The sequence below is a fragment of the Chelonoidis abingdonii genome, chromosome 2 (genome assembly GCF_003597395.2).
Source record: "Chelonoidis abingdonii isolate Lonesome George chromosome 2, CheloAbing_2.0, whole genome shotgun sequence".
NCBI lineage: Eukaryota > Metazoa > Chordata > Testudines > Testudinidae > Chelonoidis > Chelonoidis abingdonii.
Window position 1 is genome coordinate 120,348,603 of NC_133770.1, and position 15,681 is coordinate 120,364,283.

At 42.0% G+C, this 15,681-nt stretch overlaps 1 protein-coding gene and 1 long non-coding RNA gene across 4 annotated transcripts in view; one reads left to right on the plus strand and one right to left on the minus strand.

Moving 5' to 3' along the window:
* The window catches only part of LOC142046342 (uncharacterized), a 934,987-nt gene that overhangs the window by 360,526 nt on the left and 558,780 nt on the right, over window positions 1-15,681 (minus strand). The gene's annotated exons all lie outside the window — the stretch shown is intronic.
* The window catches only part of COL15A1 (collagen type XV alpha 1 chain), a 282,178-nt gene that overhangs the window by 256,033 nt on the left and 10,464 nt on the right, over window positions 1-15,681 (plus strand). For 2 of the 3 annotated variants that reach the window (XM_032765558.2, XM_032765560.2), the window contains 4 exons: window positions 871-920; window positions 3,041-3,151; window positions 6,450-6,594; window positions 13,677-13,741. In XM_032765558.2, coding sequence (XP_032621449.1) covers window positions 871-920; window positions 3,041-3,151; window positions 6,450-6,594; window positions 13,677-13,741 — 371 coding nt within the window. The remainder of the gene's footprint in view (window positions 1-870; window positions 921-3,040; window positions 3,152-6,449; window positions 6,595-13,676; window positions 13,742-15,681) is intronic. The other variant, XM_032765559.2, reaches the window with a different exon arrangement.

The following is a 15,681-nucleotide window of genomic DNA, read 5'->3' on the forward strand; positions in this document are numbered from 1 at the left end:
AATTTGACTTTGTCTCACTGAAATTCCAGATGTTCTGTGGAACCCAATAGCTCTTATCGTGCCTGATCCAGTGCCCACAGAAGTCTACAGGAGCCTTTCAATTTACTTCAGTGGACTTCGTGTCAGTCCCCTGGGTGTTAAAATCAAGCAAAGTATTGATTTTGTATTGGGTGTATGTTTAGCAGAGAACATTAGTGCTTCCTCATTGTGAAACAAGGTGCCAGCTTCCCTCACACTTGCAGTTGTTAAGCTTTTTCTCAAAGAGAGCCGGAGCGGTACTTTTACTGCCTTTCTGAAGTGTGGTATGTTTTAATTTATGAATGAATAACTAGATGGTGTCATATTTTCCATTAGGATTTGATTGAATACACTTCCCTGCAATTTGTTTGAATTCAATTAATCTTCTAAACTGTTAGTCCTAATTTAAACTGATTACAATACATCAGGGAATTCTAAGTATCTCTTTGAAACAAGTCCATCATGTTGCTGTTGAGCACTGCAAAAAAAAAAAAGTTATTTCTCAAACCTACGCAAAAACAGCAGAGCGAAAGCATGAAAAACAAAATACTGACTCTGTAGTCTCAGGTTATCTAACCATCACCAGAGCATAAGCACAATCCCACTGACACCAGCCCAGCAGTGATTCTGGCATATAGACCATGTGTTGGCTTTTGCTACAGTAAAACTGAGGGGAAACAAATGTTTGCCATATTAAAAAGGTCAAGATGATTATGGAGAAGAGTTATATTTTAAACTTCTAGAATAATACAGATAATGGCCTTCTAAAATGGAAATTATGGATAATTTAGCCCTTTTAAAATGGAAAGTACAGATGATTTTTGCACTAAAATAATGTACTCAATTTTTCAGGTCCTCCTCTGCCTTCAGCATATTTCAGCCACTTTGTTAACAGCATGAAGGTAATTAAGATGTGTATCTTAGTTCTGTTCAGCTTTTTTAACCCTATATTTTAATATGCATTAAATATAAGACAAATACTAACATACAAGTGGAATACACACGATAATTGATTTATACCAGAAATTACAAATTAATATATTATGCAACTATGCAAATTAATAGGTGAACAAACAAGTTATCATATTACTATATAATATGCCAAAAGTAAATAAAGGAGGTTACTAACATACACAATATTATCTGGGTTTTACTGCTAAGTAGTTTCTTTTCACAGATTGTATTAAAATGAATCATACTTTGTCATTATCTACTTTAAATCTCCTCTATATTTCTCAAACTCTTTCATACCAACAATGGAATGAGAGAAATTTTGCTTTCAAAAAGACTGTTAGGGCAAATATAGCTACATTTAATACATGAAAAATCAGTTTTGTACAGACTGCCTGTTATTCCTTCTCCCAAACTCGCTGATGGTTTTCTCTGTAGGATGGGGGAAGTACAAGGAACAGTCAGTGTCGATAATTTTGTGTTGTCTCTTCTTCCATCCTACCTCCTTCCCTTTCTCTCCCCCCATAGGCACTAATCCTTGCTCTTCTACACATCTTCAAATATCTGCTCTGCTTTTGTGAAGTTTGAAGTCTGCTTTTTCAGTGACTGCAGGAAAGGGGACGGAGCCAGTACAAACCATTTTACAGCCTTAATAAAATAAAGGGTCTGTTGGGAGCCAATAGTTCTGTCTCCCTTTATTTGTTCTCCAAAATGGCTTATTAAGGAAAACCATCTGATCCAGACCTCCCTGTTTCAGCATTCATCTGTCCTCCCACTGTGGATTACTTTATGTGCTGGAATTGAATAGGAATGGAATATTAATTTAAAATGCTTTTGTTTTGCTCTAACTGAATTAAAGCTCTTATATCCTGCCTTGTATCAATATAAGATTTCTAGTGTAATGTAATCAGAATATTGCATAGTGATATCTCCAGAAGAAATTAAATCAAAATGTTATGTAATGGTATAACCAATCCCCTTGAAAGATTATTATAGAGGAGGTTTGCTATCAGATTTTCTTCCTGCTCAACCATTTATATTTTCTTTGGTGTAATGTGTAGCCTGCATCAACTCAAAGAGAGAAATTTTCTCCCTTGGATAGGATGTGACTTATTTGATTTAACAGAATAATATCTCCACCTTAAACAGATGCTGTAGTCTATAAGTGCTGTTTTGGCATTTGTCCCCCCATCTACAGAACGAGACGCCATGCAGCAAGCTTCACAACTCCATTTACCAGGAAGCAAGAGGGAAAATCTGTCAATCACAAAAGCTATGAGTAGCTTTCCCTAAATCTGGTTTGCCATCTGTCCTGGGATGGAGTAATTCTTGCTCAGTCTTCTGCTTGCTTCTATTTACAATCTTATTTCTCAGAAGGAGGAAATAAGGAAGACCAAGAGGAGGGTAGAGAGAAAACAAGCATGTTATAGAACTACAGAAGGAAAATAATGAGAGACTGGAACTTCTGTTGATGTGGTTCTTATTCAGCAGGGAGAATAACAACTTTGTATTTCAAAGCTCTTCTTGTCATTCCTTCTCTCAGACTCACTGATGATCTTCTCTGAGAAGTACAAGAGAAAATCATGTGCCAATATTTTGTGTGTCATCTCTTCTCTCATCCTACCTTCTTCACTTTCTTTCCATCTGTCTACAGTAATCCTTGCTTTTCTACACATCTTTAAATATCAGCTCTATTTTTGTGATGTCTGTAGTCTGCTTTTTCATTGGCCAAAGGAAAAGGGGTGGAGCCTGGCTCTTTGCACCTCCTATGACTTTTGCCTCCAGCTTTCTGGTGGATGCAGGTATAATTGCAGTAGGGAATCTTGTTTTGGAGGATAGCAGAAGGAGAACTACAATAAACACAATTTGCCTTACCTACTTTTCTCATCTCTTTGTGGGAGAAGTAGATTATTTGTTTTAATTATACATCATTGGGGAAGGAGGTGATATCAAAAAGCAGATTTTAAGCTCATTGTATCCTGTATTGAGATTTTTAGTGCAACTTTATGGGCTTAATGGCAGGTTCCAATCCTGTTTCAACTTAATTTTTTTAAATGCTTTTTCTTCTAAGGGTGAGAAAGGAGACAATGGTGAAACTGGCTTCAAAGGGGAAAAAGGAGAACCAAGTGGAGGGTTCTTTATGTCAGGGCCTCCTGGACCCCCTGGAAGACCAGGACTAGTTGTAAGTGATGCAGTCTGTCTTGCAACAGAAATGTACATGAGCATTTTCTCATTCCAGCATGAACTAAATAAACACAAAAAATAAACTAGGGAAATGTGGTCTACATGAAATTACTATAGGATGGGGGCACAACTAGTTGAAAGAATGTATTCAGAGTAATTATCAATGGTCCACTGTCAACCTGGGAGGGCATATCTAATGGGATCCCACAGGAGTCAGTCCTGGGTCCAATACTATTCAATATTTTCATTAATAACTTGGATAATGGAGTGGAGAGTATGTTTATAAAATTTGTGGATAACACCAAGCTGGGAGGGGTTGCAAGCACTTTAGTGGAAAGGATTAGAATTCAAAATGACCCTGATAAATTGGAGAATTGATCTGAATTCAGCAAGATAAAATTTAAAAAATGACAGTGCAAAGTACTTCACTTAGGAAGGAAACATCCAGTGCACAACTACAAAATGAGAAATAATTGGCTCAGTGGAGTAATGCTGAAAAGGATCTTAGGGATATAGTGGCTGAATATGAGTCAACAATATGAGGCAGTTACAGAAAAGGTTAATATTCTGCGTGTATTAAGAGGAGTGTTGTATATAAGACATGAGAGGTAACCATTCCACCTTGCTCTGCATTGATGAGGTCTCAGCTGGAGTATTATGTACAATTCTGGGCACTGCAGCATAGAAAAGATATGGACAAGATGTAGAGAGCGTCCAGAGGAGAGCAACAAAAATGATAAAAGGTTTAGAAAACCTGACCTATGAGGAAAGGTTTTAAAAAAATTGAACATGTTTAGTCTTGAGAAAAGAAGACAGGAGGTGGTGGGGGACCAGATAACAGTGTTCAGATATGTTAAAGGCTGTTATAAAAAGGGCAATGATGAATTGCTCTCCATGTCCACTGAAGGTAGGACAAGAAGTAATGGGCTTAATCTGCAGCAAGGGAGATTTAAATTAAATATTAGGAAAAACATTCTAACTCTGAGGGTAGTTAAGCTCTGCAACAGGCTTCCAAGAGAAGTTGTGGAATCCTGATCATTGGAGGTTTTTCAGAACAGCTTGGACAAACTCCTGTCAGGAACGGTCTAGTTTACTTGATCTTGCCTCTGTGCAGGGGGCTGGATTTGGTTGACTTCATGAGTTCTCTTACAGCCCTAAATTTCTATGATGTCACTGACTTTTGTTGATGGTTTTGTTTGTTTGTTTGTTTTTTGGGCTAACTACAAAAGTTAAAGTAGGTAAGATTTTGAAAATCCTCTTCTCTGAAGCCCCAGACCTGCAAACACTTAGGTACATGGGTAATATTTTATGCAGGCAAGCAGCCCCATAGAAGTTGATAAGACTACTCATGTGAGTAAAGTTAGGTACATGCATAAAATTTCCAAGTTTGGGGCCTAAATCAGACCACTGAACAGATTTAAAGTGAGCTACAGATTTATTTGTGGTAAAAATTGAAATTTGTACTTAGTAACTAATTAAGAACTAGGCTGAATCAAAGGAGAACTGTATCCAACAGGTTCAGTGTGGGGAGAGCCTCTCTCATTACACTGTCTGAATTTAAGAAGACTATTGCCTCTTTTGGGCACACTGACCAATAAAGGGTAAGAATAAAAATATATAGTAACCTGCCAGTGGCAGGATTCTCAGCAGAAGTCCTTCAACTTTGTAGCTGGTCAGAGAGAGCCTTCGTTACACACTGCAAGATCTACTTGTTTGTTCAGGTTTTTCGTTGAAAGATGGCTGGGGGAGTGTTTTGTTTGGAAGCTGTCTTTCTAGGTTGTAAAATCACACTATGCCATGTGTGATTTTATATTTCTGTACATATGCCTAAATGTATATAGCTATGTGTATTTTAGAAGTTTAAAAATAAATACAAATAAAATTAGTATGACTTGCATATAGGATTTATTCACAATATTAAATATACATGTTTTAATATCATCTGTGGTAATTAAGCTGCCAGATAAAACAGATTTAACATTTTGCTCTGTTGCCTGAATTAGCTACATCAATAAGTAGCTTCATAATACCAATAACATAAATTAAGATATGTATGATGTTACTGGTTATATCATCATAAAGGGCAAAATAATCAGTACAGAAATAATATAGTGTCCATATTGAGAAATGTTGGCCATCTAGTTAACTAAGATTTTCTAACATAACTAACATCCAGTGCTCCAAAAACATTAATGAAAAATCCCATGTGTATTAGTCTGAACAGTTTCTATACAGTTCAGCTGCTTTGTAATCTGTCTAGTTGGTTATCCTGTGTTATTCACCATAAAAATCAGCATAAGAAGCAGTTTTGCTAATCCCCAGGTGGATGGTGCCTGTTAATTGGCTAATGTATGGGATTTGCTAGGTTCCATTAGTGATAACTGTGCCAGAAAAGAAGGAAGGTTTGTGGCAACTAGGAAGGAGTGCCAGGATAGGACCCTTGCTTGCAGTGAGTCCTGAATTATCCCATTTGACTCTACTGGGAACTGCTCCCTCTGCACCAATCTGTTGTCTGGCAGAGAAATGCTTTGCCTGACGAACAGCAGAAACTGGGTGACACATCAGCTACAGCAGATAATGACCAGGCATTTCAGACACATGGCCCTGACCTGTTCCATATATGCAGGCTGGCCTGAATGATGTGTGGGAGAGGGGTTGAAGATGCACAGGGATCATGATGCTCCCTGCCAAATTGCAGGATTCCCTATTCTGGCACTCATAAATTGGGAGGCTAGGTAGAAGGGGTCTGTTTTTGTTTTTTTTTAAAAAGGGAGAGGGCAGGTAAGGAATGGAGTGGAAGACTGGGATACTGTTGCAATGTGGGAGGCACTCAGGGTGAGTCATGTATCCTTAAGGCTAAAACCTTCTCACAGGCATCATGAGACAATCTTGACACTATTTTAAGTATATTAAACATGGAGTGACCTTAGATGTGCACTGGTGATTCAGGTGCATGGTGAATAGTGTACAGCATTAGGGGGGAAATCAGATACTTGGAGCAGATCCAAGCACCTGGGCCAAGATTATCAGAAAGCATTGCAAAAAATTAGGCTATAAATCCATAGTTTAGGTACCTAAATAGTAAGATTTTCATTTTCTGTTGTCTTCAGTGAGAGCTTCTGAGTGCTCAGCATTTCTGAAAATCAGAACTACAGACTAACTTATGCCCAAATATGGGTTTGAGAGGCTAACTTCAGGATCTCGCTATTGAGATCAGGGTGCTTACGCCATTGCTCACTCAGACTGTTGCATGTTTATCATTTTTGTGTTTAAACAATAGTCTCCTGCCTTGACAGGGGCCAAAGGGGGATTCAGTTGTTGGGCCAAGAGGCCCCCCTGGGTTACCTGGCCTACCTGGATCTCCAGGGTATGGAATAGTTGGACCTCCCGGCCCACCAGGCCCTCCTGGACCCCCAGGACCTCCGGCGATATATGGCTCAGGTGAGGGAGCTCTGAACCTGCTTTTTCCTCTCTGTGTGTTTGTGTGTGCATGTGCCTGCATCCCAGCTTAGCCAGCCACTGTCTTCCAGAGCCTACCCTGTCCCCATCCAACCCATCTGCCTACCCTGTCCCTGTAACCACATCTACTGTTCAACAGAATTATCAGACACATAGATAAACACAACTTGTTGGGGAAGAGTCAACACAGTTTTTGTAAAGAAAAGCCCTGCCTCCCTAATCTGTTAAAATTATCTGAGGGAGTCAACAAGCATCCAGATAAGGATAACCCCCTTGGTATTATGTACTTGGATTTTCAGAAAGCGTTTGGCAAGGTCCTTCACCAAAGGCTCTTAAGAAAACTAAGTAGCCATGAGATAAGAGGGAAGGTCCCTTTATGGATTATTAACTGGTTGAAAGATAGGAAACAAAGGATGGGAATAAATGGACAGTTTTCACAACTGAGAGAGGTGAACAGTGGGGTCTGTAAGGAGCTGTGCTGGGCTGTTACAGAGGGATCTCTCAAACTTGGGTGACTGGGCAGCAAAATGGCAGATGAATGTCAACATTTTAAGTGCAAAGTAATGCACACTGGGGAAAAAAATCCCAACTATATATATACAATGATAGGTTCTAAAGCAGCTCCTACCACCCAAGAAAGATATCTTGGAGTCACCCTGGATAGTTCTCTGAAAACTTAGGTTCAGTGCATAGCAGCAGCCAAAAAGGCTACCTGCATTTTAGGAACTAGAAGGAAAGGGATAAAAAATAAGACAGAAAATATCATCATGCTGCTATATAAATATATGGTATGCCCATACCTTGAATATTGTATCCAGTTCTGGTCTCCGCATCTCAAAAGGGATATACAGGAACTGGTAAAGGTTCAGAGAAAGGCAAAGGTAATCAAGGGGATGGAACAACTTCAGTATGAGGAGAGACTAAAAAATTAGGGCTGTTCAGCTTGGAAAGGAGACTAAAGGGCGTTATCATGGAAGTCTATAAAATCATGAATGGTATGGAAACATAATAGCAAAATGTTATTTAACTTTTCACACGTACAAAAACCAGGGGTCACTGAATGGAATGAATAGGCAGCAGATTTAATACAAACAAGGGGAAGTTATTTTTCACACAATGCACAACTAATGTGGAACTCGTTGCCATGGGATGTTGTGATGGCCAAGGTATAACTGGGTTAAAAAAAGAACTGGTTAGGTTCATGCAGGATAGGTCCATCAATGACTATTAGCCATGATGATCAGGGATACAGTCCCATGCTCAGGGCCACCCTAAACCTCTGGTTACTAAAAGTTGGGAGTGGAAGACATGATTGGATTACTCCATAATTGCTCTGTTCCGTACACCCCCTCTGAAGCTGTGGTACAGCCCACTATCAGAGACAGAATATTGACCCAGCATGGAAGCTCTTCTATTTTTCTGCATTTGAGACAGGCTGCTTCCTTCTCCTCCACACTGAGACCTGGTCTATGCTACGCGTTTAAACTGATTTTAGCAGCGTTAAACCAATTTAACGCTGCACCCATCCATACTACGAGGCCCTTTATATCGATATAAAGGGCTCTTTAAACCGATTTCTGTATTCCTCCCCGATGAGAGGAGTAGCGCTGAAATCAGTATTACCGTATCGGATTAGGGTTAGTGTGGCCGCAAATCGATGGTATTGGCCTCCAGACGGTATCCCACAGTGCATCACCACACATGCTCCATTGTGATTGCCTCTGCCGACCAAATCGCGAACCGCGGATGCAGTGGCCAGGTAAACAGGAAAAGCCACGCACGCAACTTTCTTGAATTGCATTTCGCTGTTTGCACCCAGCGTGGAGCTTCATGATCAGCCACATGGTGGCGATGGCAGTCCCTGCAGATCCAAAAAAGAGCCTCCAGCAATGGGCCATACGGGAGATATCTGAAATCTGATGCGGCTGTACTTGGGGAGGAGACACGAATGCTGTTCTATCAGATGAAACTCCGTTAGCGAGAAGCCTGAAATTGAGAAAGCATTTGAAAAAAATCCTCCAGGCTATGATATACAGCATGGGCACAAAACAACAGGTGCTGCGCTGACAAGTGCTAACGGAAACCAAAGGAATCAAATGACGCTCATGTGATGGGAGGGAGGGGCTACCCGCTGTACTGAGGACTCTCAGCTATCCCACCAGTCCCTCTGCCAGGTCTCTGAAAAGCCTTGCATTCTTTGGCTGACCTTCCAGTGTCCCATGTAGTGGGTCAAACACATTGTCCACGGGTTTTCAGGGGTTTATATGTCTTCAAATTTACCTCCCTCCCCCCATGAAAGAAAAGGGAAAAAAAAAATATGTGTCATGACTTTTTTCAATGTTCCCCTATGTCTACTGCATGCTGCCATGGTCGAGACATTCTTTTTGTTTGCGGCCGCTGGCTGCTGCAAGGCAATGTAATAGCAGGCATTCCTTCTCCCCTCCCCTCCCCTCCCGCGGTGCAGACGGTTTACAATATGACTGCTATCCATCCATCACATCAGCCCGGTGAGTGCTCCTGGCTGGCCTCAAGGTGAGGTCAGCCAGGGGCGCCTGGGATAAAAATAGGAATGAGTCCTGGTCATTCCCAGTAGATGGTACAGAACGGCTGGTAACCGTCCTCATCATACGCAACTGTGGGCTGAGTTCCCATCCAGCGCCCCCCCCGTTACATGTCTAAAGAAGATTCTTTACTGCCTGAACTATCAATAGCAGCTGGAGGCTGCCTTCCACTCATTTTATCTCACTAAAAAGTCAGTGTTTCTCTATTCCATGCATTCTTTATTACTTCATCACACAAATGAGGGGACACTGCCACGGTAGCCCAGAAAAGGTTGGGGGAGAAGGGAATCACACGGGTGGGGTTGTTGCAGGGCGGGCACCCCCCCGTGAATGGCATTGCAGCTTATTCATTTCTGGCGGGATCTGACATGGTGCAGCTTGTGCTCTCTTGGTTCTCTGATACACTGAGGTTCTCCTAGTATACTTGCGCTCCATATTCTAGGCAGGACTGACTCTAATTTTTAGAATAAACCATAAAGGGGTCATTTTGACTCGGGTGAGTCATTCCCCATTTTTGTCTTTGCGCCCCCGGCCGACCTCAGCTAAGGCGCAGCCAGGAGCACCCATGACAGCAGCAGATGGTACAGAATGACTGATAACCATCATCTCATTGCCAGTTTACAATGGCACATCAGAGGGTACAGAACGACTGGTAACCATCTCTGCTACCTTGCAATGGCAAATGATGCTGCTGTGTAGCACTGCCAGTACCGCCTCTGTCTGTCAGCAGCATCCAGTACACATACGGTGACAGTGACAAAAGGCAAAATGGGCTCCGTGGTTGCCATGCTATGGCATCTGCCAGGGCAATCCAGGGAAAAAGGGCGGGAAATGATTGTCTGCCGTTGCTTTCATGGAGGAGGGAATGAGTGACGACATTTACCCAGAATCACCCGCGACACTGTTTTTGCACCATCATGCATTGGGATCTGAACCCAGAATTCCAATGGGCAGGGGAGACTGCGGGAACTATGGGTTAACTACAGGATAGCTACCCACAGTGCAATGTTCCAGAAATCGATGCTAGCCTCGGTACATGGACGCACGCCGCCGAATTAATGTGCTTAGTGTGGCCACGTGCACTTGACTTTATACAATCTGTTTTACAAAACTGGTTTATGTAAAATCGGAATAATCCTGTAGTGTAGACATACCCTGACTGAGCTCCAGCAGGGGGATGGTGACATGGAGAGCACAGAAGAGATGGTCACTCGCTCTCCATTCCACTACCTGGTTCCAAGCCGCTCTCAGCAGCCAGGCTTACATACGTTTGCAGGGGGAACTGCAGGGAAATTCTGCTCAGTCCAGGGCTGGAGCATACTCTGCGAGTTCGGCCCTGGCAGGGCATGCTCAGTGGAATTGGAATGTTTGGAGAATTTTGTTGTCAAACATCACCTGGAAACTTTCATAGGCTTTATAACTTGGCAATTTTTCACAGGACCAGAAAAAGGATGATACCTTCTGCCAAATTTAAGGTTCCAGCTCATAAGCTTGGAGGCACTACAGCTTCTGAGTAAAACAGTTGTAAGAATTTTTTAACATAGGCAAAACCCACACATTTTCAGTTTTCACACCTTTGTTGGGTTTGAGTGTACTAGATTAGCACAAAGACAAAATGTGGCCCATATATTCACACACGAGGGAGGAGTTTTGTAACTCACTTTAGACTGACTATGACTCCTCAGCAGGTCTGACTGGGCTCGAGTCCTGCAGTTCTTCTCTTTGGGTGCTGTGACTAGTGTGTGAATATGAGCCAAAACAGCCTTTTAAACCACCAAGCATTGTTTAGTCACAACAAATGGAACACAGCATAACAAGAGCAAAGGGTTAGTAACACAACAACAAGCCTACGCGCATATCTTTCTTACCCAAACCTTACGTAGGCCTAACTTATCCAGACACCCTATCATCTGGGGGCTGGAATTCAGCCCATTTCCCCTCGTGTCTTACCCCTTCTTCAGGGGCAGACCTTTACTGAACCTGGTCAAGCCAATTTATGCAGCCCAGCAGGGAATCAGGGATAGACTTCCAAGCAGTTGGCTCTCTGAATTGCAATATAGTTATCTGTAGATGGGTGGCTATCAGAAGTGTTTGTCTGCTTTTCTGTCTGAATTAACCCTTGGTAAGATAGCAAATACTATATCAAACACACAGAGATAAACAATATTCATAAAATATTACAGGCAGCTACCATGTCCTCCACATCAAGCACTTCTCGAAATTGCTTAAGACCCAGTCAAACTAAACAAAACATTCCAGACAATTGTTGGGTGTGTTCCTTCCCTAGACTGTTCTGCCACTGACCTCAGTCTCCCTCCTACACATCCTCTTCTTTGCTTTATTAAGCAAACTGATGAATGTCCATTTAGTGAATCTGAATGGAGCCCAGCCCTGAGTTTGTCTCATTTTAATTAGGCTCCTAATTAGCCATGTCAAAATTCCCACATGCTGTAATGTGGGAGACAGGAAAGGCTAAACTACTGAATGCTGGTTTTGAATTAAGCCTCTGTCCCCTGCCATAGGCACATAACAGTTGGTCTAAAAAGATCCCAACAAGTGCACCAGAATGATGACTCTGTAGATTGTAAAGATGGTTCCAAGGTTACATGAGATGTAATTAAAAACGTATTTTGGAAATGTTAATGGCACTAAACTGCAACAGGGGATGCTTTGTTCTTCCATTAACACACCATCACATGCTTTTATATGCTAATAAAACAAGCCCTGGAGCATGTTAATGCGCTGGTGATATGGCTTTTTGAATTTTAAGGGTCTTTTTTAAACTACTTTTTAAAAATGTTTTTATGGTGTTCTATTTAGCACAAACTGGTTCAGACTGGTAGGATACAAGACTATAGTAGAAACAAGACATTAGTGACTTTTTCTTTAATTTATATTTGGTGTAATTTTTAACAATTTTTTTGCGATTAACTGATACCCCTCTCCCTTCATTGTGAACCAGAGCCCTGTCCCACTGAAGTCATCAGAAGCAGGATTGGGCCCTTTCCTCCGAGCCTTTTCTTTTGTTCTTCCTCCCATGTAATAGCAGAGACACTCAGTAAACCTTCCTGAAGGCTGTAGATGAATAAACAGGAGTGGGACATTGTGTTAAGTGCAGCCACCTACCCTCACCAGATCTTCTCAAAGAGACGATCAGAGAAAATTATTGCATGACATTTCTCCTTCAGCTTGTAAACACCATGTGCTGACGTGCACGTTACATGCATTTGCAGAGTTGCCAGCATTTGGGGAAAAAATCAAGCTACAGATTTCCAGATAAGCTGGGAATTGTTGGAGCAGTTGTGTCTGAGAGCTGCTGCTGGTTTTTGTATGCATTCTGAGAAGTGCTGAAAATGTAAGTGAAATTGTCACCAGGGTGCCTGGGAGTGCCAGGGTTCCAGACACTCAGATTCATCTGGAAAACTGTCCCTTGACTATAAAAGTTATTCCTTCCCACCTTATTCCATCCCTCAGCATAATTGTGCTCCCCACTACACCTCTTATCCTCTCCACATCATCCCTATCATGCTCTCCCTTGTGCCCCCTCAACCTATCCTTGTCCTCCCTCTCTTGCTTGTTTTTTTCCTTTCCAAGGAGGCGCCTACCTCTTATTATAGGATCTGTCTAACATGGTGGCTTGTTACCATCCTAGAGCATGGATTCTCCCATTCAGATACCTTCATCTTCGCTTCAGTGGAAGGAGCTGCCTTGAGCTCCCACTGGGAACCACTGACACACAGCCCGCAGGGATTATTCATAGCCTTCCAAACCTGTGAGCAACTTCAAACAACCACTAATGTGTGATCAACCTGCCAGAGAAATATTTCCTCCTTTCTCTGCTACATGTGGAATTGTCACTCCAAAATGCACCGGCCCAAGGATCAGGGTGAACAAATCTCCATTCTGGAGTAGTGAGAAATCTTAAACCTGTCACAACTGAACAGTATTAGAAATGAAGGTTCATATAATTGTACAAGAACGATTCCCAGCTCTCCCATAGGAAGTGCCAGTTTCTTCTAAACATTAAAAGTAATGAGACAGGTGACCTTGAAGTTGTGAACCTTTTTTTTTTGTTAAGAAAAGTTATTTTGGGTTATTTTTAGGGGATTTTATGATCCCTTGCAAATTGTACAGAGGATAACTGAGGCCTTGAGTCTGCAAACACAAACCTGCTTATCTTCAAGCGTGGGAGTAGTCTCACTGATTTAAATATTAGTCGTGTGCTTAAAGTTAAACATATGCAGAAGAGCTTGCAGGATATATGACTATTCACCCAAATGGAAGGATACAAGAAAAATAGTACCAAAATCATTGCAAATTGATTTTCTGTAGCTTGTGTGAACACAGTCACTCAGGACGTCAATGTATGGGAGTACTATAGTTGTCACAAACTCATGCCAATAAAACCTTTGTCTTAGACAACATTACCAAGTATTTCCTCTTACCTTCTCACTCTCTTTCTCTCAAAAAAGAGACATGAAGTATATTTTTGTTTTATTTTAGCAGCTGCAGTTCCAGGGCCACCAGGTCCTCCCGGGGAGCCAGGATTACCAGGAACTAGGAACCTGGTAAGAGAAGAAAACTTAAGTTTGCCATTTTCAGAGCATGAGTCAACTCCCGTGAATGTCAATGGAAACACTCCAATAGAAAGCCACTATTGCATCACTTCCCTTCTCTATACAATAAGTTTTCAGAAGAAGAGCAAAGAAAGTAAAGCTCACGTTGGTGGCTTATAAGTAGCATCTGATCAAAATAATTCAAAAGATTAATAGGATTCTAAATCAGTGGAGGTGCTGCATTTTGCAGATATAAATCAGTACCTCTGAAGGAGTATACAAAATGACAACTTAAATGTTATGTGATTAGAATAAATAATACTGAGCTGTCATAAGTAGATAGATAAGGGTTAATTTTCTTTTACCTGTAAAGGGTGAACAAAGGGAACCAAACACCTGACCAGAGGACCAGTCAGAGAACTGGATTTTTTAAAAGTCAGGGGCGGGAATTGTGTACTCTGGGTCTTTTGTTTCTCCCGGCTATTGAGGAAACAGCTTTCCTGCTAAAAACAACCGCAACCCGAGCCTGTATGTAGATCCATACTTAACGGCGAGTATCTATCTGTTTTGTTATCTTCTTTCTTATTTATAACCAGCTCTTTACTAAAAAACTGTGTCGGAGTTTTTGTTCCTAGCTGAACCAAAGGGAATCACGGCACATTCCTGTAACCATGCGTGCGTATCTGTCTCCCATCACCGGGACGACAGAGAGGGGAAGGGAACATTAATCTGTTGACTTTCTATTGTTCCCAGGGCAGAAAACAGGCTCTTGGAAAGAGCGAAAGAATCACTCGTTCTCTTGTGTTTGAGGTTTTTTCTCTGTTATCGCTTACGCAGACCAGGGAGGGTGAATCTCTCTGGTGTGTTAGCTGGGAACTAGCTTGAATGCCACCTCGCCGAGTGGAGGTAAATAGCTTTCCTTGGTTTTGCATTCAAAGAGTAAAGTATAGCATCGCCCAGGCCTCACCCAGGGAAGGGGGAGCTGGGGAGAGCATTAGGGAGACCCAGGGGTCTGGGTCTTGGGGTCCTCCAGGAAAGTTGGGGAGCCAGAGAGGGGGCCCCCCCAAGGATTTTGGGGAACCCAGGCCAGGCTGATAAGAGCCTAAATCTTATCTGGTGGCAGCGAAGTAAAATCCAAGCTGGTAGTGAGCTTGGGGGAGGTTCAGGTAAACACTCAGATGTTGAACTCTAAGTCCAGATTTGAGACAGACGTTTACCACATGAGCCCAGTCTTTCTTCCAAGGAAATTAGGTACCTAAGTAGAATAAAACTCAGTAATTCAGATCAATATTTTCAAAAGACTTTGCTCCTGTCCCTATAGAGGCTCCACTTTAGGTGTGCATGTGTCCCCTGTGCCTTTGATCAGAGACTTTTGATAGCAATGTCTAGTCATGTCCCAGCTGTCCTCATGCCCTGTACCAAGGGTATATAGGACAGCAGTGGACAAACCACCCACAGTTCCTTCTCAATGGCCTCAGCCTGAGATGGAGCATCGTGCGGTGCTTAATTCTTTGCTAGTCTGCCTTTAGAGCAAGAGATTTTCCTCTAGTTTAGTAATTAGTTAGGTATCTAGCATCCTTTGTTTTTGTTTAATTTTGTGGGGATTTCTTTTGGAGAGACCTTTCATCTTCCCCAGCTCACCTTGCTGAGGGATTACTCCTTCCTTCGAAAGAAGTTCTTTTTCATCCTCGGGTTACGTGTAGATCCCCAGGTTTTAAGCACTGCCTAACTTGCCAGAAGTCTATCCCAGTTAGTGACAGCCGTGCTAGATACCTCCATTGTTTAAGGTACATTCCCATCCCTTTTAAATATAGGGTTTGCTCAGGTTTAAAACTAGATCTACAAGGAGTGTCCCATCAGCCTCCGCAGCCCGCTCAGGAAAAGTCTATGGGGGACAACTGCAAGACTTCCAAAAAGAGCCGCTCTGGATCTCTCAGAGAAGTCGGTGCTAA